General features: G+C 44.0%; 1 protein-coding gene across 19 annotated transcripts in view; it reads left to right on the plus strand.

The window, feature by feature from the left end:
* Nucleotides 1–24502, plus strand: part of LOC139386606 (disco-interacting protein 2 homolog C-like) — a 243132-nt gene that overhangs the window by 145121 nt on the left and 73509 nt on the right. For 9 of the 19 annotated variants that reach the window (XR_011629081.1, XR_011629082.1, XM_071132293.1 and 6 more), the window contains exons 3-5: nt 12773–12883; nt 16110–16262; nt 23710–23925. Coding sequence is in view for 17 of the 19 variants with exons in the window: in XM_071132293.1 (XP_070988394.1) it covers nt 12773–12883; nt 16110–16262; nt 23710–23925 (480 nt within the window). In the remaining 2 variants the exon portion in view is untranslated. Of the gene's footprint in view, nt 1–12772; nt 12884–16109; nt 16263–22262; nt 22286–23709; nt 23926–24502 lie in introns of those variants that run through there. The other 10 variants (XM_071132301.1, XM_071132302.1, XM_071132294.1 and 7 more) reach the window with 4 other exon arrangements.

Below are 24502 nucleotides of genomic sequence, written 5' to 3' on the forward strand. Positions count from 1 at the left end.
GAGGTCCTCCTTTACACACAACCTCCTGTAGCTCGGCCCTCTGAACACAAGACCTGCCCAGTTAAATGTTGTATTATAGTGCTGTAAAATCTGTCATCCAAAATGGAGCCATTCCATTCCCCACAAACCTACTGCTGTTGGTGGATGTCAATGTTCTAATCTGCGTCCCAAATTGCCCTATAGGCTCTAGTCAAAAGTACATACTGTAGGGAAGGGTGCCATTTGAGAGACTGGCAGATCTGTCCATTACACAATTGTGAGATGATCTGAACGCCTGCTCTGTAGCACTGTATAGCATTGCTCTGTGTGAGCCTAGCTCCCAGCCTCTCTCCCAGCCCTATTCACCCTCTACGGGGCGGCTGCTGAAAACCAATCGTATTACAGAAATATAATGGGCCGTTAAAATGTCATGGCCGGGGCGAGACAGTGCCAGACACGTAAAGTGCCTTAGATTATTATTATTATTATTATTATTATTACAAGGGTAATATATTCAAGCACCATCACAGGGCTTAATTTGACAGTGGGTGTACGGTCGGTCTGAAATGGCTCCCAGATGAAACACTCCTTCACCACCCTCTTACCAACTGTTACTCGGGAATCTAATAACCACTAGTAAACTCTGCTGGCTACCACTGCATAACCATTAGAAAGGCCAGTTGAGTGTCATGCGGATGCCTGGCTTGTGACACGGGTTGCAAAATTCTGGCAGCTTTCCCAAAATTCCCAGGTTCTCTAGAAATCCTGGTTGGAAGATGCACAGAATCAGCAGGGAATAAACAGGTAATCCTTAATGCTCCAACCAGGATTTTCGGGAAAACCTGGACTTTTTGGGAAAGTTTAGCAATCCTAGTTGGTCCTCAAATGCGGCCTGGCATTCTCATCACACTTGTCTCCAAGTCAATAAAAGGCTGAGCTAGCAGCCAGTTACACCAGTAGTGGGATGGTTGTTTCCTCTGAGTCTCTAGCCCAGTGAACCACAGTGAGTCTGAAGTCTGAGCACATACATAAAACAGATACTGTACTGGTCTCAAGTGAATCTAATATTGATTTGTGGAAGTGGAGGTCCAGGACAAACATACTTACTGTAAGTGGTTGTAAAATAATCAGGGGATTCCCCACAACTAGGTTAAATTAGGACTACAGTATCAGAGCGAGTTATTCCAAGAAATGTGTGCCTTTTTTGATATTTGAGGTATAAATTGTGCACACATTCCATGTTTAAAAGCCTAATAAATTAAGTGCATTTTAATATAGACCACATGGAAAAATGTTAACTTGCTAATGTGGCAAAATTCTGCCAGCGTTTTGAAAGAATGCATCCTGTTACTTCAAAGAAGATTTGAACCCATTTCATTCAAATGTTTATCCAAGTTTTCACGGTCATTGTAAAGCTCTAGTTGTTATTTTGTTGCTTTAAACAGTAATTTCTGAAGATTATATAATGTATTTAATGTGGTCAGTTATTCATTTTAAGGTCAAAGAACCCTGTCACACATTTTAAGGTCAACCCTGCTACGGGAAGTGACCTAGTGTTTTAATATGGTAAACTATTTATTTGCAAAAAATAAAAAACATTGAACATGTAGTAATCAAATCCTAGTGTAAAAGCAGGTAAGCTGGTTCTACTCTTTTTGGTAATTTTCTGATGTTTTGTGGAAAACTGAGCAAATCGAGCGTAGCATGTCAACCCTGTTACCCATAGCCAGGCTAGAAATGTTTTAAAAATGTAACAGTTTTGGTGAAGCTAGCATTCAATTTTCCCTCCCTGTTGGACACAACAAGCTTACATTCCCCCTGTCACAAGTGTATTTATGGCTGATTTAAGATGTTGTCAACCCTGTTACGGCCAACCCTCTTTATTTAGCACTTAATCACCCCTTACATTTCTGGGAATTGGCCTACATGGATAGGGCTACATTTACATGTTTCTTACAGAAGAACTATGAAAAGCATATGCATAACCATGGTAGCAATTAAAAGGGAATATTTTGGAGATTATGGGAACATTTGTGGACTAACAGTGAGGACACAACAGTTCACAAAACTGAAGCCAAATATTACGCTGTTGATTTTGTGCATTTTTTACTGTACTTTTCACCACATATGTTAACGAAATCTGAAAATATTCTGGATGCAGTCAGTAGCATCAGAATATTCTTGAAAAATGTCAGTTTTCAACCATATACACTCTATATACAAAAGTATGTGGACACCCCTTGAAATTAGTGGGCGTGGCTATTTCAGCCACATCCGTTGCTGACGGGTGTATAAAATCGAGCACACAGCCATGCAATCTCCATAGACAAATAATGTCAGTCGAATGGCCTTACTGAAGAGCTCAGTGACTGTCAACGTGGCACCGTCATAGGATGCCTCCTTTCCAACAAGTCAGTTCATCACATTTCTGCCCTTCTAGGGCTGCTCCGGTCAACTGTAAGTGCTGTTATTGTGAGGTGGAAACGTCTAGGAGCAATAACTGCCACGAAGTGGTAGGCCACACAAGCTCACAGAACGGGCTCGCCGAGTGTTGAAGCGCATTGCACGTAAAAATTGTATGTCCTCAGTTGAGCCCTGACCTCAACATCATCGAACATCTTTGGAATGAATTGCAACGCCGACTGCGAGCCAGGCCTAATCGCCCAACATCAGTGCCCAACCTCACTAATGCTCTTGTGGCTGAATATAAGCAAGTCCCCGCATCAATGTTCCTACATCTAGTGGCAAGCCTTCCCAGAAGGAGGGAGGCTATTATATCGGCAAAGGGGGGACCACCTCCATATTAATGCCCATGATTTTGGAATGAAACGTTTGACATGCAAGTGTCCACATACTTATGGTAATGTAGTGTATAAGGTGTTTTTGCAGTTTTCCTAGCCGTTAAGGATCTAGCGTAAGCACACTTGTGGTTGTATCATTTGGAACGCGACCCCGCATCCCTGCCGTTACTGTTTATGCAATCCGAAAACGGTCCATTTATAAATCGCAATCTGGGTCAGGTGGACATGATTTGAAATGGTTCTATTGCCAATGTAATGAAACAGCAGGGAGCAGGTCTCGAACCCTCGACCTTGAGCCCGAGGTCCGGCGCGCTATCGACTGTGCCGCAAAAGCATGCTCGTGCGGCAGGGTCGATTTCCCTGCTTATAAACCCAGGGTCGCTACACTACTCCCTCCTTTCAAAGAGCGCGTCCTCGCGCTAGCTTGCAACTGTACGTCTTACAGGAACGCGCTCACCGGCCAAGCACACGCACTGTCGTGGATGGGAGGTCCGATCCCACTTTCGACACCAATGTAATGAAACAGCAGGGAGCAGGTCTCGAACCCTCAACCTTTGAACCCGAGGTCCGGCGCACTATCGACTGTGCCGCAAAAGCATGCTCGTGCGGCATGGTCGATTTCCACGCTTATAAACCCAGGGTCGCTACACCAACATGGCTAGCTAAATTATCTAATTCATCTTCGTGTTAGGCTTTCACAAGGCAATTCAGAAAAACTGGAAGTTATTTTGGTGTGCATATCAAATTTATTTATATAGCCCTTCGTACATCATCTGATATCTCAAAGTGCTGTACAGAAACCCAGCCTAAAACCCCAAACAGCAAGCAATGCAGGTGTAGAAGCACGGTGGCTAGGAAGATCTCCCTAGAAAGGCCAAAACCTAGGAAGAAACCTAGAGAGGAACCAGGCTATGAGGGGTGGCCAGTCCTCTTCTGGCTGTGCCGGGTGGAGATTATAACAGAACATGGCCAATATGTTCAAATGTTCATAAATGACCAGCATGGTCAAATAATAATCCCAGTTGTTGTCGAGGGTGCAGCAAGTCAGCACCTCAGGAGTAAATGTCAGTTGGCTTTTCATAGCCGATCACTAAGAGTATCTCTTCCGCTCCTGCTGTCTTTAGAGAGTTGAAAACAGCAGATCTGGGACAGGTAGCACGTCCGGTGAGCAGGTCAGGGTTCCATAGCCGCAGGCAGAACAGTTGAAACTGGAGCAGCAGCACGGCCAGGTGGACTGGGGACAGCAAGGAGTCATCATGCCAGGCGGTCCTAGGGCTCAGGTCCTCCGAGAGAAAGAGCGAATTAGAGAGAGTATACTTAAATTCACACAAGACACCGGATAAGACAGGAGAAGTACTCCGGATATAACACACTGGAAGGATATAGCCCCCCGACACATAAACTACTGCAGCATAAATACTGGAGGCTGAGACAGGAGGGGTCAGGAGACACTGTGGCCCCATCCGATGATACCCCTGGACAGGGCCAAACAGGCAGGATATAACCCCACCCACTTTGCTAAAGCACAGCCTCCACACCACTACAGAGATATCTTCAACCACCAGCTTACCATCCTGAGACAAGGCCGAGTATAGCCCACAAAAATCTCCGCCACGGCACAACCCGGGGGGGGGGGGGGCGCCAACCCAGACAGGAAGATCGCATCAGTGACTCAACCCACTCAAGTGACGCACCCCTCCTAGGGACGGCATGAAAGCGCACCAGTAAGCCAGTGACTCAGCCCCTGTAATAGGGTTAGAGGCAGAGAATCCCAGTGGAAAGAGGGGAACCGGCCAGGCAGAGACAGCAAGGGCGGTTCGTCGCTCCAGAGCCTTTCCATTCACCTTCACACTCCTTGGTCAGACTACAGTCAATCATATGACCCACTGAAGAGATAAGTCTTCAGTAAAGACTTAAAGGTTGAGACCGAGACTGCGTCTCTCACATGGGTAGGCAGACCATTCCAGAAAAATGGAGCACTATAGAAGAAAGCCCTGCCTCCAGCTGTACAGTGCAATAAAGCTGCACAGTGCAATATGAATTTCAATACACACAATAGGCTGACTGGGGAGGTGATTTCACACGGTCACTGTCCCGCGATAAGTGCCACGATGCTAATATTTGTGTAAACTCTTCAGTTGTACTCTGTGGGTAGACTGACACCCATTTCATTGCAACCTTGTTTAACATTATCTAGTCTAAATATGACATGATTCCACCAATTGTAATGTTCTGCATCACTTTCAAAAAGGTACTTTTATTTTGAGGGCAAACCGCAAATTCCACTACTGTTCATAATCCTTATTGTGGCTAGCTTGACGCTAGCTGGCTGCTTATAACGTTAGCTTTAGACAACAGGGTTAAGTAGCTGGCTAACTATTTATGTTCATGAACTGAAGTTCAATTTCAATAGGTGAACAATAAGTGGCAACCTAGCTAATACTTACTCGCAAGGATTCCTAAATCATTGCTAAGAATAGTGAAAATGACTGTAGTTTCTACTGGTCATTGTTTTCAGGCTCGTAATATTGGTGCTAGTTGGGTACCAAGCTAAAGCTAGCTACAGTGGGGCAAAAAAGTATTTAGTCAGCCACCAATTGTGCAAGTTCTCCCACCTAAAAAGATGAGAGGCCTGTAATTTTCATCATAGGTACACTTCAACTATGACAGACAAAATGAGAAGAAAAAAATCCAGAAAATCACATTGTAGGATTTTTAATGAATTTATTTGCAAATTATGGTGGAAAATAAGTTCATCAAGTAATACTTTTTTGCCCCACTGTATGTGTTTGGCCGGTGTTTTTTTGTGCATATTTGACAGAGCTACGTAGTGGTGGTGCTTGGCTTGCACGTGCAAATTCCGAACCCACAACATTCAATAATAGAACTGTGTTATTTGACGTGTCAAATTAAAAGCGTATTTAACGTCAAATAACACTATTTGACGTGTATCTTTTTTGACACGCCAAGAACAAAATGGCGTTCCATAGTATTTTTTATTTATTTATTTATTTTACCTTTATTTAACCAGGTAGGCAAGTTGAGAACAAGTTCTCATTTACAATTGCGACCTGGCCAAGATAAAGCAAAGCAGTTCGACAGATACAACGACACAGAGTTACACATGGAGTAAAACAAACATACAGTCAATAATACAGTATAAACAAGTCTATATACAATGTGAGCAAATGAGGTGAGAAGGGAGGTAAAGGCAAAAAAGGCCATGGTGGCAAGGTAAATACAATATAGCAAGTAAAACACTGGAATGGTAGTTTTGCAATGGAAGAATGTGCAAAGTAGAAATAAAAATAATGGGGTGCAAAGGAGCAAAATAAATAAATAAATTAAATACAGTTGGGAAAGAGGTAGTTGTTTGGGCTAAATTATAGGTGGGCTATGTACAGGTGCAGTAATCTGTGAGCTGCTCTGACAGTTGGTGCTTAAAGCTAGTGAGGGAGATAAGTGTTTCCAGTTTCAGAGATTTTTGTAGTTCGTTCCAGTCATTGGCAGCAGAGAACTGGAAAGAGAGGCGGCCAAAGAAAGAATTGGTTTTGGGGGTGACTAGAGAGATATACCTGCTGGAGCGTGTGCTACAGGTGGGAGATGCTATGGTGACCAGCGAGCTGAGATAAGGGGGGACTTTACCTAGCAGGGTCTTGTAGATGACATGGAGCCAGTGGGTTTGGCGACGAGTATGAAGCGAGGGCCAGCCAACGAGAGCGTACAGGTCGCAATGGTGGGTAGTATATGGGGCTTTGGTGACAAAACAGATTGCACTGTGATAGACTGCATCCAATTTGTTGAGTAGGGTATTGGAGGCTATTTTGTAAATGACATCGCCAAAGTCGAGGATTGGTAGGATGGTCAGTTTTACAAGGGTATGTTTGGCAGCATGAGTGAAGGATGCTTTGTTGCGAAATAGGAAGCCAATTCTAGATTTAACTTTGGATTGGAGATGTTTGACATGGGTCTGGAAGGAGAGTTTACAGTCTAACCAGACACCTAAGTATTTGTAGTTGTCCACGTATTCTAAGTCAGAGCCGTCCAGAGTAGTGATGTTGGACAGGCGGGTAGGTGCAGGTAGCGATCGGTTGAAGAGCATGCATTTAGTTTTACTTGTATTTAAGAGCAATTGGAGGCCACGGAAGGAGAGTTGTATGGCATTGAAGCTTGCCTGGAGGGTTGTTAACACAGTGTCCAAAGAAGGGCTGGAAGTATACAGAATGGTGTCGTCTGCGTAGAGGTGGATCAGAGACTCACCAGCAGCAAGAGCGACCTCATTGATGTATACAGAGAAGAGAGTCGGTCCAAGAATTGAACCCTGTAGCACCCCCATAGAGACTGCCAGAGGTCCGGACAACAGACCCTCCGATTTGACACACTGAACTCTATCAGAGAAGTAGTTGGTGAACCAGGCGAGGCAATCATTTGAGAAACCAAGGCTGTTGAGTCTGCCGATGAGGATGTGGTGATTGACAGAGTCGAAAGCCTTGGCCAGATCAATGAATACGGCTGCACAGTAATGTTTCTTATCGATGGCGGTTAAGATATCGTTTAGGACCTTGAGCGTGGCTGAGGTGCACCCATGACCAGCTCTGAAACCAGATTGCATAGCAGAGAAGGTATGGTGAGATTCGAAATGGTCGGTAATCTGTTTGTTGACTTGGCTTTCGAAGACCTTAGAAAGGCATGGTAGGATAGATATAGGTCTGTAGCAGTTTGGGTCAAGAGTGTCCCCCCCCTTTGAAGAGGGGGATGACCGCAGCTGCTTTCCAATCTTTGGGAATCTCAGACGACACGAAAGAGAGGTTGAACAGGCTAGTAATAGGGGTGGCAACAATTTTGGCAGATAATTTTAGAAAGAAAGGGTCCAGATTGTCTAGCCCGGCTGATTTTTAGGGGTCCAGATTTTGCAGCTCTTTCAGAACATCAGCTGAATGGATTTGGGAGAAGGAGAAATGGGGAAGGCTTGGGCGAGTTGCTGTTGGGGGTGCAGTGCTGTTGACAGGGGTAGGAGTAGCCAGGTGGAAAGCATGGCCAGCAGTAGAAAAATGCTTATTGAAATTTTCAATTATGGTGGATTTATCAGTGGTGACAGTGTTTCCTATCTTCAGTGCAGTGGGCAGCTGGGAGGAGGTGTTCTTATTCTCCATGGACTTTACAGTGTCCCAGAACTTTTTTGAGTTAGTTGCAAGAAGCAAATTTCTGCTTGAAAAAGCTAGCCTTGGCTTTTCTAACTGCCTGTATGTAATGGTTTCTAGCTTCCCTGAACAGCTGCATATCACGGGGGCTGTTCGATGCTAATGCAGAACGCCATAGGATGTTTTTGTGTTGGTTAAGGGCAGTCAGGTCTGGGGAGAACCAAGGGCTATATCTGTTCCTGGTTCTAAATTTCTTGAATGGGGCATGTTTATTTAAGATGGTTAGGAAGGCATTTTTTAAAAATATCCAGGCATCCTCTACTGACGGGATGAGGTCAATATCCTTCCAGGATACCCCGGCCAGGTCGATTAGAAAGGCCTGCTCGCTGAAGTGTTTCAGGGAGCGTTTTACAGTGATGAGAGGAGGTCGTTTGACCGCTGACCCATTACAAATGCAGTCAATGAGGCAGTGATCGCTGAGATCTTGGTTGAAGACAGCAGAGGTGTATTTAGAGGGGAAGTTGGTTAGGATGATATCTATGAGGGTGCCCGTGTTTAACCTGTTGCGTCTACCAAACCCGGATCCGGGATTCTATTTACAGACCTAAGCTCATTACCATAACGCAACGTTAACTATTCATGAAAATCGCAAATGAAATGAAATAAATATGCCATCTCTCAAGCTTAGCCTTTTGTAAACAACACTGTCATCTCAGATTTTCAAAATATGCTTCTCAACCATAGGAAAACAATCATTTGTGTAAAAGTGGCTAGCTAGCGTAGCATTTAGCGTTAGCATTAGCGTTAGCATCCAGCACGCAAGATTTCAACAAAAACATAAAAGCCTTCAAATAAAATCATTTACCTTTGAAGAACTTCAAATGTTTTCAATGAGGAGATTCTCAGTTAGATAGCAGATGCTCAGTTTTTCCAAAAAAGATTCTTTGTGAATTCGAAATAGCTCTTTCTACATCACATTTGGCTACCAAAACAAAAACGAAAATTCAGTCCTCAAAACGCGAACTTTTTTCCAAATTAACTCCATAATATCGACTGAAAACATGGCAAACGTTGTTTAGAATCAATCCTCAAGGTGTTTTTCACATATCTCTTCAATGATATATCGTTCGTGGAAGCATGGTTTCTCCCCTCAATCAAATGGAAAAGTACAAGCAGCTGGCGTTTGCGCACCGAATTCCACGCAGGACACCAGGCGGACACTTGGAAAATGTAGTCTCTTATGGTCAATCTTCCAATGATATGCCTACAAATACGTCACAATGCTGCTAACACCTTGGGGGAACGACAGAAAGTGTAGGCTCATTCCTTGCGCAATCACAGCCATATAAGGAGACAATGGAAAACAGAGCTTCAGAGATTCTGCTCATTTCCTGGTTGACGCATCATCTTGGTTTCGCCTGTAGAATGAGTTCTGGGGCACTTACAGACAATATCTTTGCAGATTCTGAAACTTCAGAGTGTTTTCTTTCAAAAACTGTCAAGAATATGCATAGTCGAGCATCTTTTCGTGACAAAATATCGCGCTTAAAACGGGAACGTTTTTTATCCAAAAATGAAATAGCGCCCCTAGAGATCAAAGAGGTTAAGGCTTTGGGGAGGTACCTGGTAGGTTCATTGATAATTTGTGTGCGATTGAGGGCATCAAGTTTAGATTGTAGGATGGCTGGGGTGTTAAGCATGTTCCAGTTTAGGTCGCCTAGCAGCACGAGCTCTGAAGATAGATGGGGGGCAATCAGTTCACATATGATGTCCAGAGCACAGCTGGGGGCAGAGGGTGGTCTATAGCAGGCGGCAACGGTGAGAGACTTGTTTTTAGAGAGGTAGATTTTTAAAAGTAGAAGTTCAAATTGTTTTTTGTACAGACCTGGATAGTAGGACAGAACTCTGCAGGCTATCTTTGCAGTAGATTGCAACACCGCCCCCTTTGGCAGTTCTATCTTGTCTGAAAATGTTGTAGTTTGGAATTAAAATGTCTGAATTTTTGGTGGTCTTCCTAAGCCAGGATTCAGACACAGCTAGAACATCCGGGTTGGCAGAGTGTGCTAAAGCAGTGAATAGAACAAACTTAGGGAGGAGGCTTCTAATGTTAACATGCATGAAACCAAGGCTATTACGGTTACAGAAGTCGTCAAAAGAGAGCGCCTGGGGAATAGGAGTGGAGCTAGGCACTGCAGGGCCTGGATTCACCTCTACATCGCCAGAGGAACATAGGAGGAGTAGAATAAGGGTGCGGCTAAAAGCAATAAGAATTGGTCGTCTAGAACGTCTGGAACAGAGAGTAAAAGGAGGTTTCTGGGGGCGATAAAATAGCATCAAGGTATAATGTACAGACAAAGGTAAGGTAGGATGTGAATACAGTGGAGGTAAACCTAGGTATTGTGTGATGAAGAGAGAGATATTGTCTCTAGAAACATAATTGAAACCAGGAGATGTCATTGCATGTGTGGGTGGTGGAACTAATAGGTTGGATAAGGTATAGTGAGCAGGACTAGAGGTATGTCGTGAAGCTAATAGTAGTGACGCTATTACTGTGTAACTCTGGTAGGGAAACATCTGAAAAATAGCGCACTTGGTAGTGTGTACCGGTGCTCAACCAGTCACGAAAGCAAACATCACCCACGACAGAGAACGGTTGATTGTCAAGGCCAATGAATTCTATTATCTTGGCATTAATGGATTTTGCCTTTGAGTTGTCTGCTGAAATGTTCTTAGTCTTTCAAATGACTGCTTGACTTGACTGCTCAATCCACACAGCAGACGTTGTGGGCTAGGTTAGGAATGCTGTGTTGCACGTGTAGCGCCAAATTTTACGTGGCGTCATTACGTCATGTACCTACGTTATATAGGTATACACGTCAGCTTTGGCATCGGTTTTGCGCATCGGCGTTAAACTAGACATCGGGCTGATACCCATGTTGGCATTTTTACCTAATATCGGCCGATTCATTCACCGATTTTATGTTGTGCATACCTACTTACTAAAGTATTTTTATTTACGGGAAAACATGTTTTTATTAAGTTGACCATGTGCACTTCATGACCATGTTAAAATTAGGTGAAATAATGTTTGTTTTTTCACTAAGTGAATTGGTAGAACGACCCTGTTCATGCGTGTGTATTGCCATTTAGAACACCAGCAACAAACTTTCCCTATCTAGCCTCGACTCGAGCCATTCCAGGATTACAAAGTGATGCCTGGCAGTGCAAGACTACCCTATCTAAACCATTGACATCTGTAGGTTGAAAAAGCACGGTTTTCGCCACCATCTCTGTGTCCCATCTCTGTGTAGAACTACAGGTAGTTCTAATTCAAACCTTATTATAGATGACTCCCCTAAGGGGGGGGGGGGGGGGGGGGGGGGGGGGCAGTTACATTTCACACTGGCTTTGACAAATTCTTCATGCTACAATTTTGGAGCTTAAAATACCTTCAGAAGTCTTTAACAATCTATGTATTTTGTTACTTATTGAGGTCACAGACTCCTGCATCGAGCCTCTTATTGAATGTAGCATATTTCCCTGTGAAAGTTGGACAGGAACAGATGAGACTGAGATTGATTTCCTTTAAGGTGTGCGTGTATGTGGATGAGTGTTCTCTGTGCTTGTCAATCTGCAGTAGAAAGGGGGAATGGGATCATCGATTTATCATACGTCTCTGGTAAACCAAGGGTCACTATGGCAGAGCAGAAAGTAATCCACTTTTTAGGGCACTTGCCTAGAGTATTACAAATGGCTGCAATGCTCAAGCTCCTGCCTCGGGCTTTGGTGTTGAGGACTGAGGTGATTATTTCATTGTTTCTTTGTTGTGAACATGCGATTTACCTTCTAGGGTTGGGCTGTAATGAAGACCACAGAGATTTAGTCTAAAGCCATCGTAGAGTCAGTCGTAGATCACTAGCTTTGTGTTCTCTAGCTAGCAGACTGTCTGCAACAGTGGAATACTAGCAAACACTTGTTTCAGGGTTTTTGTAACTGTTGGGTGTTTGCTGTGTTTCGGTGCGTGTCCATGGCATAGGGAATAGGATTCCATTTGGGATGCAAAATGAGAGGCTGAGTGACCCAGTCACCTGATGGATTTAATAGGAAATGGAGTTAATTGAGGGGACTCTCTGTTTAAAAGGAGCGTAACAATACCAGACAGACTTGAATAATGTCCGTGGATGTCTGTGGTGAAATAAAGTTGTGCTGGCAGGAACAAATAATACTGACACTGAGTTTAACAATGTAGATGCAGACTGTATAATGTATTAATTTCCCTCTATTTTTCATGATCTATTCATTTCCTCCTTATACTATACAGTACACCACTATATGCTCATAATTTTATCTATAATAGGCTAGTATCTGCTGTGCGAAGAAGAGAGAACCTTGTACACAGCAGTGTGTTTAGATCCAGGTGGTGGTTTTGGCAGGAGCAACTTCGACCCATCCAAAAACGTGTAAAAACTCGGGGCTCCCGAGTGGCGCAGCGGTCTAAGGCACTGCATCTCAGTGCTCGAGGCGTCACTACAGACACCCTGGTTCGATTCCAGGCTGTATCACAACCGGCTGTGATTGGGAGTCCCATAGGGCGGTGCGCAATCGGCCCAGCGTCGTCCTGGTTTGGCCGGGGTAGGCTGTCATTGTAAATAAGCATTTGTTCTCCACTGACTTGCCTAATTAAAGGTGAAATAAAAAAACAAACGGCATACTAGAGTCTGCAGTGTTCTGTCTGTTCCACCCATAGGAAAGGCCTCTGTACTCTAGTACCAGTTACTGTGGTGATTGTGGTCTGGCCAGGCTGTGCTTTAGGTAACTCGGTCCTTGCCTTCTCCCCCCCTCCCACCCCAGGGATGGACCCCTCTGTGCCCCACGAAAGGAGAACCCCCGTCACTCCTGGCTCCTCCTCTCGCTACCACCGCCGCCGCTCCTCTGGCTCCCGGGACGAACGCTACAGATCAGGTAGGACAACGACACCTTTCAACATCACACAAAAACTCCAAACAACAATTAATATGCATTTGTATCAACTCCCTCTTACTGCCAAGAGTTGCTGAATTTCCTTTTTACTTCAGTTGGCATCTTGATTGGAAAGCGAGGTAGTGGCAGTTTCTTTCCGTCAACCCAAACAGTAGCACAAACCTCAAAATCCCGTTATATAGTTTGTAGTTATTGCCAGTTACTATAGTAATGGAGCTCTATAGTTTTACCACTAAATAAAATGTATAGGTTTGTGGTAACAGAATAAACTCGGATTACCAAACGCTTTGTTTTTATCAAGTCAAATTTGATTTGTCACATGCGCCGAATACAACCTTACAGTGAAATGCTTACTTAACCAACAATGCAGTTTTAAGATAATCTCACTCTTAATGCTAATAGCTCAGTTTTTTTATTTTTTTATCCTTTCATGTTTATCACTCTTATTTATTTTAGACCAATGAACCACTTATGCTATTACCAGCTCAACAGCTTGCTTCATTAGTAGTCACCCCCCCCCCCCCCCCTCTCTCTTGCTCTTTTTTTTCTCACTCATACAAATGACCCTGCTTCAACATACCAGCCACAGATTCTGGCACTGTGCTCCAGCCTCATTTTAGAAACACATTGATTGTGTCTCAAATGTCATCCTAATCCCTATATGGTGGGCTACTTTTGACCAGAGCTCTGCTACACATAATTGTAGAGAATAGGGTGCCATGTGAAACACACACAGAACCAGCTTGGCCACAGTCCTAACTGTAGTCCAGTTGGCAACCACGACTACAGTCTGTAGTGCCAGAATCTGCCAAGCACCCATAGAAAACCTGCATTTGATTTACTGGTGTGACACAATACCCATTGTAACATACCAGTACTATAGTCTATAAAAACTGGACCAATGGGTTGGGGTTGAATCATGGGTTTTGTTGTTTTGATGCTCTTAATTTAAAAAAATCTGTAATAGCCCATTATCTGGCTGAACACAATGATCTCACATTAAGCCCCAGTTGTCTGAGGACATTATTCAGACCCAGCCATAGAGGGAGCAGCCAATAGACACAGAGGTCCCAAAAATACAGCCCTATAAAAACAGGATCCATGTTGAATTAAAGAATACCTGACAACCAACAAGGCTTTGCATGCATCCCAAATGTTACCATATTACCTATATTGTGCACTCGTTTTGACTTTTGACCAGAGCCCTATGGGCTAAAAGTAGTGCACTATAAAGGGAATATGACTTAGGTTGCATCTCAAATGGCACCCTTACTATATAGTGCACTATTTTTGACCACAAGTAGTGCACTATAAAGGGAATATTATATAGTGCACTATAAAGTGAATATGCGCCATTTGGGATACAAATGTAGTCTGTTCTCAATGGCCATTACTAAACAGGTCCACTAAAGCATCATGACATAAAGGGTGTAGGTTACTGGCAATTGTTTTTCCTCACTAGAACCAAGCTAAGATGAATTAACTTAGTGTGAGATGTCTTACTTTTTGTGAGCAGCCAGAGGTGGAGTCCCCAGTGTACAAGACTCACTTTGAGAGGAGCAGCAGTGGACAATTTAGCTTCTTACTGTACATAGTCTTCAGTGTCTTTAGATATTTTTGTCAGATGTTACTATGGAATACTGAAGTATAATTACAAGCATTTCATAAGTGTCAAAGGCTTTTATTGACAATTACATGAAGTTGATGCAAAGAGTCAATATGCCAAAGAAATCAATGTTTTGTTTCCCGAGCCACTTAGTTATCACTTTTGCCTAATGGCAAGGCATTGTTCATCACCAAACTGTTTCTGGATGGTTGGGAGAAGTGGCTCTCGGAGGATGTGTTGGTACCATTCTTTATTCATGGCTGTGGTAGGCAAAATTGTGACTGAGCTCACTCCCTTGGCTGAGAAGCAACCCCACACATGAATAGTCTCAGGATCATTTACTGTTGGCATGACACAGGACTGATGGTAGCCTTTTCCAGACAAGCTTTTTTCCGGATGCCCCAACCAATCGGAAAGGGGATTCATCTGAGAAAATTACTTTACCCCAGTCCTCAGCAGTCCAATCCCTGTACCTTTTGCAGAATATCAGTCTTGTCCCTGATGTTTTCCCTGGAGAGAAGTGGCTTTTTTGCTGCCCTTCTTGACACCTTGGCCATCCTCAAAGTCTTCGCCTCACTGTGCGTGCAGATACACTCACACCTGCCTGCTGCCATTGCTGAGCAAGCTCTGTACTGGTGGTGCCCCGATCCCGAAGCTGAATCAACTTTAGGAGCCGGTCCTGGCACTTGTTGGACATTCTTGGACACCTTCTTCACAACAATTGAACCGCCCTCGAAGTTCTTGATGATCCGATAAATGGTTGATTTAGGTGCAATCTTACTGGCAGCAATATCCTTGCCTGTGAAACCCTTTTTGTGCAAAGCAATGATGATGGCACGTGTTTCATTGCAGGTAACCGTGGTTGACAGAGGAAGAACAATGATTCCAAGCAACACCCTCCATTTGAAGCTTCCAGTCTGTTATTCGAACTCAATCAGCATGACAGAGTGATCTCCAGCCTTGTCCTCGTCAACACTCACATCTGTGTTAACGAGCTGGTCCTTTTGTGGCAGGGCTGAAATGCAGTGGAAATGTTTTTTGGGGATTCAGTTCATTTGCATGGCAAATAGGGACTTTGCAATGAATTGCAATTCATCTGATCACTCTTCATAACATTCTGGAGTATATGCAAATTGCCATCATACAAACTGAGGCAGCAGACTTTGACACAAATATTCATTTTCATTCTCAAAACCTTTGGCCACGACTGTACACTGGATTTTCTGAAGTCATCAATGTCCGGAGTAATTGTTACAGCCCAATCTTCCATGATTTAAAAAAAGTGGCTACAGGCATGGAATTGTTTTTTAGATTGTTAGATTTTTTGGGGGCCGGTTTCCCGGACACACAACGATTTCCCGGTCCTAGTGGGCATGTTTAAAAGGCATGTTCAATAGAGATTATCTATTGAAAGTGTTAATTAGTCCAAGACTAGGTTTAATCTGTCTGGGAAAACCATGGTGTTTAGTAAAATATAGCATACACCTTGCACTATTTTCACTGAATTTAGTTACATTTCACTTAAGTGTTTCCAGAATAAAGATGAAATCTGAGTTTGTGACACCAGGTCTTCCAACATGTCCGTCCTGCTGTGTGTTGCAGATGTCCACACAGAGGCTGTGCAGGCGGCTCTGGCCAAACAGAAGGAGCGTGGTAAAATGGCAGTACCCATGCCCTCCAAGCGCCGCTCCCTGGTCGTGCAGTCCTCCATGGATGCCTACACTCCCCCAGGTGAGGAACATATAGGACTCCAAGGTAATGTCATAGCTGCCTGGGACTACCTCACTTTGTGTGTGTGTGTGTGTGTACGCTTGAATATGGGTGTAGGGTTGATTGGCGGTATCCCGGTTTCTGGGATTTACCGCCAAAAACCACTCCCCTTTTCTGTGAGAAACCTGTAAATGATATGAACAGCATGGTGTGAAATGTAACTGTTAAATTATATGGGATGTCTAAATCTGTCTTCTCTACGGCCTCTGCATGATGAATCAACGCTCAGGGTGAGGACAGACATCCCCTCTCAGTATGGACCACAGTTCACAATGCATGTAGCCCTATCATCTCATCATGGTAACTTTTTTCCTTGCGACTGGTTTTTGCTGCAGCATAGCCTCTGATATAGTAATATAAAGACCGAATGTGCGTCTTTACACATCTCCATCTGGATTTTGGGGGTCACCTTGTTTAAAAAAAAATGTAATTGTTTTATTGCAGCTGCAGAACTTTAAAACAGCCTATCACTCAAATATATTTGCTTTAAATCAGTGCAAGCGCGAGCACTCTGTCTTTCTCTCTCGCCGTCAACTCCATTCAAATTGTATCCAAAATAGATCATCCTGTTCTAGAATGATACTGGGTAAAGCCATATATATATATATATATATATGATGTCCAAGCCAACCTCTATCAGGTAATGAATTCAATGCCGGATTAGCCTTGTATTTAGCTAATTAATGATGGGTTATGCATAATAAGCATCTAACTTATAACTGCTGACTCTTACACAATACACCTGTACTTGCACCTGTACTCCACTTGCCTCTACTTAAATAACACTCGTTAGCGCTTGGAGTCCCATGCAGGAAAATCTGTACTAGAATAGCTTGCTGGACATGATTTCTGTAGCATTTCTTATACCAATGGACTATTTGAAGAGACACAAGCTATTTTTACTGAATGTTAAATACAGCAGCCAATAGAACTCACCCGTAGTTTTGAAAGACGAGCGAACACGCGACAGCGGTAAGCTATTTATTCAGACCCATAACCATTCAATCTTTGTGTAGAGAAGTGAAAGCCTTTTGCGTCAGGAGAATGATGAAGACGAGGACAACTAAACATTTCATTTAACTGTTGAAAGCGAGGAAGGAATGAAGCAACAATAGAGAGAGAAAGAGGTAGGCAGGCTAATAAAATTAGGGGAAATATTATGAAAGGTATATATGCGTCAGACAACTAATTATACAAATAGGCCCTATTATATTTCAATATTAAAATCAAATTCGCTAGCCTATAACTTTGTAAGCCGCTTGTGCTGCATCAGAACCACATGTTCTCTTCTGCTTTATCATAATACAAAACAGTGCAGTATAATACATTCAACAAGATTAGCCTATTGGAGCTAGTTTCATTTATTTACCCAAGCGGGCATATAGGTAGCTACGTCTATGGGCTTTTGTAATTCTGTCGTGCGTAATGTGTAGTAACCTGTATCTTATATACAGTGCCTTGCGAAAGTATTCGGCCCCCTTGAACTTTGCGACCTTTTGCCATATTTCAGGCTTCAAACATAAAGATATAAAACTGTATTTTTTTGTGAAGAATCAACAACAAGTGGGACACAATCATGAAGTGGAATGGCATTTATTGGATATTTCAAACTTTTTTAACAATTCAAAAACTGAAAAATTGGGCGTGCAAAATTATTCATCCCCCTTAAGTTAATACTTTGTAGCGCCACCTTTTGCTGCGATTACAGCTGTAAGTCGCTTGGGGTATGTCTATCAATTTTTTCCCATTCCTCCTTGCAAAACAGCTCGAGCTCAGTGAGGTTGGATGGAGAGCATTTGTGAACAGCAGTTTTCAGTTCTTTCCACAGATTCTCGATTGGATTCAGGTCTGGACTTTGACTTGGCCATTCTAACACCTGGATATGTTTATTTTTGAACCATTCCATTGTAGATTTTGCTTTATGTTTTGGATCATTGTCTTGTTGGAAAACAAATCTCCGTCCCAGTCTCAGGTCTTTTGCAGACTCCATCAGGTTTTCTTCCAGAATGGTCCTGTATTTGGCTCCATCCATCTTCCCATCAATTTTAACCATCTTCCCTGTCCCTGCTGAAGAAAAGCAGGCCCAAACCATGATGCTTCCACCACCATGTTTGACAGTGGGTATGGTGTGTTTAGGGTGATGAGCTGTGTTGCTTTTACGCCAAACATAATGTTTAGCATTGTTGCCAAAAAGTTAAATTTTGGTTTCATCTGACAAGAGCACCTTCTTCCACATGTTTGGTGTGTCTCCCAGGTGGCTTGTGGCAAACTTTAAACAACACTTTTTTATGGATATCTTTAAGAAATAGCTTTCTTCTTGCCACTCTTCCATAAAGGGCAGATTTGTGCAATATACGACTGATTGTTGTCCTATGGACAGAGTCTCCCACCTCAGCTGTAGATCTCTGCAGTTCATCCAGAGTGATCATGGGCCTCTTGGCTGCATCTCTGATCAGTCTTCTCCTTGTATGAGCTGAAAGTTTAGAGGGACGGTCAGGTCTTGGTAGATTTGCAGTGGTCTGATACTCCTTCCATTTCAATAGTATCGCTTGCACAGTGCTCCTTGGGATGTTTAAAGCTTGGGAAATCTTTTTGTATCCAAATCCGGCTTTAAACTTCTTCACAACAGTATCTCGGACCTGCCTGGTGTGTTCCTTGTTCTTCATGATGCTCTCTGCGCTTTTAACGGACCTCTGAGACTATCACAGTGCAGGTGCATTTATACGGATACTTGATTACACACAGGTGGATTGTATTTATCATCATTAGTCATTTAGGTCAACATTGGATCATTCAGAGATCCTCACTGAACTTCTGGAGAGAGTTTGCTGCACTGAAAGTAAAGGGGCTGAATAATTTTGCACGCCCAATTTTTCAGTTTTTGATTTGTTAAAAAAGTTTGAAATATCCAATAAATGTCGTTCCACTTCATGATTGTGTCCCACTTGTTGTTGATTCTTCACAAAAAAATACAGTTTTATATCTTTATGTTTGAAGCCTGAAATGTGGCAAAAGGTCGCAAAGTTCAAGGGGGCCGAATACTTTCGCAAGGCACTGTATGTATTGGGTAATGGCACAATCATCTGGTCTTTTTTGGGCTTGGGCTCATAAAATGTATTTTTAATGTACTTTAGGGCTCATGAAATGTATTTAATATTTGGCTCATATGCCAGCAGCCTGCCCCCCCCCCCCTAACTCACCTATGTGCCTGTACATGTCATGTCTGCCAGTCAATTCAATCAGCCTGGGTTGGCAAAGCATCTATTTATCACAAATTGACGTTGTTGAAATCATCAGAAGCTCCTTTCCACAGTGTACATTTTTTTTCTTCATCTCCATTATTTCTTGATTGGCTGTAATTACAACGGAATGAGTCCATTTGAAAATGTGATTGACGTTAAAGTATGGTTATGTTGTCTCTTGATGGTTTTTTGGGGGATCGTATCCATTAGATACAGTACAATAGGGCTTCAACACAGCACTTTAAATCTTCAGTCTCCTAGTATTTTACCACTAGAGTTGATGGCACTCCAGACAGTCTTAGATAAAACGTCCCCAGTCTGTCAATGGAGCAGATGGACTGGGGAAGAAAGAAGCCAATATTGACATGGTGTCATAGATGACCATGGGAGTGGTTAAGTCACTCTGAAACTGTTACTCATGCTAGCTAAAAACAGCTGACTGACGAGCTGCCATTTTGATAATTATGATTGCCATCCATTTCAGTCACCTCTCTCAGACCCTTAGCTAACATAAGACAGCTGAACCACAGGCTTAGGTTTGCATCACAAATGGCACCCTGTTCTCTATATCCTGCACTACTTTTGACCAGGGCCCATAGGACTAAAGTAGTGCACTATCACTATAATGCTCCGCTTATAGGAGTAATATGGTTAATACTAGCTAGCTGAAAGGTATAGCTAATTTCTCCCTTTGCCATATCCCACTAACCAACATCTGTGCTGTCTGTGCTACAACAACGTGTAGACATAATCACTTGTCATATACTGCACTGTAGAGCTGTAAGAATGTAACAGCTAGATTGTAGCATGGCCCCCACCCAGCCAGAGGTTTATGGAGTGGAGAGTATCTTTATGAGAGAGTGGTGTTAAGTAGCCATTATCGCATTTGCATTAGGGCTGAAGGCTAGGGCTGAAGGCTGGGACCGAGGCGTCTACAGGGACTCATCCACTGAACACGCACCACACACACCACGCAGGAAATCACGACAGTCACATTTTCAGATGATTCCAAATGAGCAGGCAGGCAGAGTTCTTATAAGGCAGAGCGAACAGCCCCTTGAGGGAGAAGGAACAGTGACACAGCACTCACGGTGTGTTGGTGCCTGACTGCCTGCGAGGCTGGGGCGTTCAGGGACACTAGAGCCACTCACTGCGTGTTGGTGCCTGACTGCCTGCGAGGCTGGGGGCATTCAGGGACACCAGAGCCACTCACACACATCGTATCATGCAAGGCAAGCAGCCTTATTCCACTGAATCACAGCCTGCCAATGGCAATTAGAATATGGACTCCTTGTCTTCTAGTCTGTCTTTCTAATTAATTAGTATCGTGATTAGTATGACTTTTTTTTTTATTTTACTTTTTTTTTTGTACATGGATTTGTCCCGAGATGGGTCTCTATTCCCTGTGTAGTGCACTACATAGGGAATAGGGTACCATTTGGCTCGCAGCCTGTGTCTGTCTCAGGGCGCCATCTCCTGTGTGTTGTGGAGATCAGAGGAAATGCACTGTTTCTGTGTGTAACGTGCTGATAATGATGAGTGGCAGTGCATACAGCACATTACAATGTAATCAGCTGTGACTGTTACTGAGGGACAAACAAAAAAGAAAAGCAACTGCCTCTATTCCCACTGTGTGTGTGTGTGTGTGTGTGTGGTACCTTATCTCAGCAGTCAAAGCCTAATCAATTTAATTAACATGAAATTAGCACAGGACCGGCTACAAAGAGTTTTCGTCCGTCATCTCAATCAAATACTGACGTCCAATACTAGATTAGGATTAGGATTGGAATGGTCACTAATCCAGCTACATTAATTGGTTTTCCCGAATAGGATACCATATCGGATATATGCACGCACGTCCACACACCCGCCCATGTCCTTATACTGAGGTCCTCTGATGTCTGGCTTCTTAGAATCATTACATGTATTGAGGATCCCTAGAGGGCTTAGTCTTCAGGGGCTCATCAGAGACTTCCTGTGTGTGTGTGCGCACATCTGGATTTGTGTGTAATATGATTAGGTGGTTGCCTGGCAGCAGTGTATTTTTGCCGTCAAGTGGTGCTGGCCATATACACACTGCCTCTGAGAAGCTTTCCTGCCTTGCAATCTAGCACTGCTCTACCTGAGACTGTCACTCAGACTGTAGAGGCCCAGACTAAAACAGTAAAAACTGGAGCTAGCATCCAGAAATGGTGGCACTGTCAACAACTGTAGCAGATGGGTTAGTTCGCCACACATTATCCACATGCCATCTTAGTCCACTGTAAAACAATGCGCTTGAAGGAGGATTTTGAATTTCACCAATGAGGAACAAACAGCCACAACAAAGCATGACTAAGAGCTGAGACCTGGAGGGCAAGTTGCAGCAGTTCCTTTTTAAGAGCAGCATGGCAGGGCGGCAGCTCTCAGATAGGGCTGTCAGGGGACCATTATGCCACGCCACACGGCTGCTCTCCTATCTGTCCCAGTGTCAACAATGCAGGAGAGCCCAGGTGTGAACGGACTGACAGCTGTCACTGACACTGCCCTGACAACACCACCAGCCAGCCAATTAAAGAGTGCTGTACGACACACTGCTGGCCAATCAAATGTCAGGCTGTTTCCCGGCCAATAGCGGGGCTGGGCTGTGTTGTTAATCTGCTCTTTCTCCTGTGTTTGTGCAGGCAGGGTAGGCAGAAGGAGAGCGGATGGAACCCTGGTGACCTGAAGGGTGTTGGAGCCGGTATTCACTGCAGGCTGGAGGAGACCTCCCTTAGCCCAGCAAAGGTTACCGTCTCTCCCACTGCTGTCACTGGCAAAGACAGTGTGTCAGCTCCTCAGTGTCAGAGAGAGGCTCACAGACATACTGAGGACTAGACTAGATAACAAACAAAAAAATTCTCAGATATTTTACTGGCCAAAAATATATATATTATATTTTATGTGCACTCTTTTTATGTTTTTTTGCTGATTTCTATTGTCCCAGAATTTATCACGTTACATTTTTATATTCAACATTTTGCCCATGCAGATTTGACATTTACTAGAAAAGGTCAACCGGTTCGAGGCTGCTGTATTGTTGGCTAACTTAACTAGATAAGGTGCTAGGCTGAAGTGTAATTGGAGGACTGTACGCACACACACACACACACACACACACCCGAGAGAGAGCCAGGCCCATCCTGTTGTTGATCTCTCTCAGTAGGTCACTCTGCAGTGCACCTGGTCCTTAAATGGCTCGTCATGATCCAGCCTCTCTCCCTCTGTTTGTTCCTCTCATCCCTCAGACAGACACCCTCCGCTGGCCCCCGGCAGACAGCCCTGTCCTGTCGCAGTATGCAAAATAAAGCACACAAAGAAACCCACTCCCTCATCCCCAGACTCAGCCACTGACTGACTAGGGTTTAAAAACATCCCTGAGTGGAGAGTAGTGATATTAGCTCAGTAGGAGTGACAGTGTTTGGGCTGAGACTGTCTGTGTTGCAGTGGATTTGGGTGCATGAAAGTGAGTCAGCCTAATGATGTGAGGTGCAGGGCTGTGAGGGCTATAGGGGAAGGGCTCCTCGTGACTGAGTCTGATACAGTGGATGGAAGCCATTCTCCCCCTCACTGTCATGATCAGGTTTCTGTCAACTCTGATTTGCATGCGTTCTGTGGAGTGTACCTGTTCGCCTCACCTTCGGTATGAAAGCCTGTGGAAGTTCTTGTCAGGAGGCTAAAAGGAGGGTATCCAAGCAACTTGACCTTCCCAACAACTGGTATAGGCACATTCAAACAGGTGGAGATTAAAAACCGAAAGCCAATCATTTACAATGGTACACACACACACACACACACACACACAAATGCTTACTCTGAATAATTCTGAAGAGGGATGGATGTGGTTAATTTTGAAAAATCGCTTCTACTCACAGCCCATCATCACAGTTCCACTCATACCTATAACCCCAGGCTCTGGAGAACAACGTGCGAGAGGGCCTGGAAGCTGATGCTAGTGGAGGGGTTATGCTATGGGGGAAAGGACATCTCCTTGTGGCATAGCCCAAGTTTCTCTGTTTGTTGTGCAAATGTCTGACATTGACAGTGACATGCAGGTGTGTGTTTGTGTGTGTGCATATGTACGTGTGTTCATGTGTTTCTACCTGCCGTCGTAGACCCCCCCTCTCTCTAATTCCCCTCTCCGTCTCGGCTCTTCTCCCCCCTCTCTCCAGACACGTCGTCGGGCTCGGAGGGCGAGGGCTCCATGCAGGGTGAAGGCACACCAACCTCCAGCCAGAGCAGCATCAACATGGAGAACTGGATCAGCCGAGCCATCCACGGCTCCACCACCTCCTCCACCACCTCCTCCTCTTCCACTCAGAGTGGAGGGAGCGGGGCAGCCAGCCGACTAGCAGACGTCATGGGCCAGACGCACCTCGGTAAGTCAGGTAAACCACCCTTCAACTATAACCTACACACCTACTTACATCTATCTACCTCTGTGTGTTTGTCTTGTTGGCTTTCTAACTCGATACCCCCAGTGGGTGTGTGTGTGTGGGTACTGTTGATATCACCCCTCACCCATCCTGTTCCAACCCCTAAGGCATGCAGCCACAACACCAGCCTGCGCTTCCAGTGTTACTTTCTATTAATTGCATGCTAGCCCCCTGACAGAAGTGACCTTCTAGACTTAGTTAACCCCCTAGGGTAGTTGTATGGCCAGTGCATAATACATAAACAATTCAAAATAGTGAAAAATAATTGTTGTAGCCTATTTACTCCCTATGTAGATAAACTATATAAAATAAATAGGACTGGAGGGCTGTCACCATGAAGTACCACTGTTGTCTGTGTAGACTGTTCCAGTGGCCAGTCTGTTTTCATGCTGCTGACACAGTTTAAATGCCACCAGAGACAGCACAGACAGTCAGCCCTCTGCCAGGGGTACAGCGGTCATAGACAGTTAGGACTAGGAGACAGACCATCATAGCTATTTGGCCCTATTATGATCTACAAATGTCAAAC

This window comes from Oncorhynchus clarkii, chromosome 28 (genome assembly GCF_045791955.1).
Source record: "Oncorhynchus clarkii lewisi isolate Uvic-CL-2024 chromosome 28, UVic_Ocla_1.0, whole genome shotgun sequence".
In the NCBI taxonomy this organism is placed as follows: Eukaryota; Metazoa; Chordata; class Actinopteri; order Salmoniformes; family Salmonidae; genus Oncorhynchus; species Oncorhynchus clarkii.